Genomic DNA, 1908 nt, shown 5'->3' with positions numbered 1-1908 from the left:
CTTTGGACCAAATTTCAGTGGTTGAAGATACTCCACGAAACGATAAATAAAATGGAGTCCCGTGTTTTACCCGTGCAGAGTAGCATTTTCCCAGCAACACTCAATATCTGTCAATGGCTTCCACAAGTCAACTTAAACAGGAACCTGATCCCACCTTCACGAACGACGATCTTAAGCCCACAACCTTGAATCAGCGCACTCTTTCCGGTCTGGAAATGGCTACTTTGTGGGCTGCACTCGTGGTGAGTGTGCCCATGTATTACCTAGCGGGCAGCTTAGTTGATCTGGGAATGGCATGGTGGCAAGGAATCGCCACCGTGATTGCCGCAAACGTAATCGTGCTATTCCCTTTAATCCTAACAGGCCATCCGGGGACCCGTTACGGAATCTCGTTCCCCGTTTTGTCGAGATCGGCGTTCGGAATCAGGGGTGCTCACATCCCAACTCTGCTGAGGGCCTTGGTTGGCTGTGGTTGGTATGGGATCGATTCCTGGATCGGTGGTAATGCCATTTTCCTTTTACTTCCAAAAACTGTTCAGGAATCTGCTATCGCGGAACCTGTTTCTTGGCTTGGAACTTCCCCTCTTGAATTTGCATGCTTTCTTACGTTTTGGGTGGCTCAATTGTTGTTTGTGTGGAAAGGAATGGATGGGATTCGGGTTCTTCAGAAATTCTCAGCCCCAATCTTGGTTTTTCTCACTTGTTGTCTTCTTGGTTGGTCGTATGTTAAAGCTGGAGGATTCAGTCAAATGCTGTCTTTATCCTCCAGGCTCTCAAACTCTGAGTTTTGGGCGCTCTTCTTTCCTTCACTGACAGCAAACATAAGCTGCTGGGCTACTCTAGCACTCAACATTCCGGATTTTTCCCGGTTCGCCAAGTCGCAAAAGGATCAGGCCACGGGACAACTCGGGCTGCCGGTCTTCATGGGTGCATTCACATTCGTAGGACTTGCAGTAACATCATCAACTAAAGTCATATTTGGCGAAGTTATATCGGATCCAATAAAACTTCTGGGACGAATTGATGGAGTTTTGATCAAGGTTTTAGCCGTTTTCGGCATAAGTCTAGCCGTAATTACGACCAACATTCCCGCAAATGTTGTTGCTCCGACTAACGCATTACTCAACCTCAGCCCCAAAATATTCACTTTTCGAAGAGGTGCACTCTTGACAGCGTTAATCGGGATCGGTTTTCAGCCCTGGAAACTTATAGGATCGAGCGAGAATTTCGTCAACAAATGGCTTGTGGGATATTCGGTGTTGTTGGGACCTATTGGAGGCATAATCTTGGCTGATTACTATCTTATCCGTGGCACGAATTTGAGTATTGAGGATTTGTACACATTGAGCCCGGACGGGGCTTATTATTATTACAGGGGATACAATCTGGTGGCATTGGGAGCATTGACGGTAGGAAGCTTTCCATTGATTCCTGGTTTTTTGCATGAAGTTGGGATCTTGAGTTCTGTCCTGGGAATATTTTCTGTAATATATGATAATTCCTGGTTTTTTGGCTTCTTCTCTGCTGGAGTTGTGTACTGGATTGTTTCATGCTTGACAGGGCCAAGAATCAAGAATCAACTCATGGATGATCCCTTGTTATCCAATACACCTTAAATTGTTTATATTTTACCTTAGCTTTGTAGTTATAGATTTTTGTTCTTCTTACTTTTTATTTTTCTTTCGAATTGGGGAACTCGAGACTTCATCCTAGTGTTAGACATTGATAATAGATAAAACTATAGTTTTGTTCTTGGTTTAAAACCAGATAAACCGAATTATTTTAGCAAACTGAACCTTTAATCAAAACCGAGCAATCAATATAACTTAAAAATCAATTATTTCGATCGGTAAATGAATTAAATGAAATTTTAAAAAAAATTAAAATAAGAAAACTTGAATCAAGCCA

At 42.8% G+C, this 1908-nt stretch overlaps 1 protein-coding gene across 1 annotated transcript; it reads left to right on the top strand.

Moving 5' to 3' along the window:
* LOC142546301 (purine-uracil permease NCS1-like) lies at positions 1-1735 on the top strand. Its single transcript, XM_075653947.1, has one exon. The coding sequence runs from the start codon at positions 114-116 to the stop codon at positions 1614-1616; it is 1503 nt and encodes a 500-aa protein (XP_075510062.1). The 5' UTR covers positions 1-113; the 3' UTR covers positions 1617-1735.
* The last annotated feature ends 173 nt before the right edge of the window (positions 1736-1908 follow it).

Source organism: Primulina tabacum, chromosome 5 (genome assembly GCF_025594145.1).
Source record: "Primulina tabacum isolate GXHZ01 chromosome 5, ASM2559414v2, whole genome shotgun sequence".
NCBI classification, from domain to species: Eukaryota; Viridiplantae; Streptophyta; class Magnoliopsida; order Lamiales; family Gesneriaceae; genus Primulina; species Primulina tabacum.
This window is presented reverse-complemented; position numbering and strand designations above follow the sequence as displayed.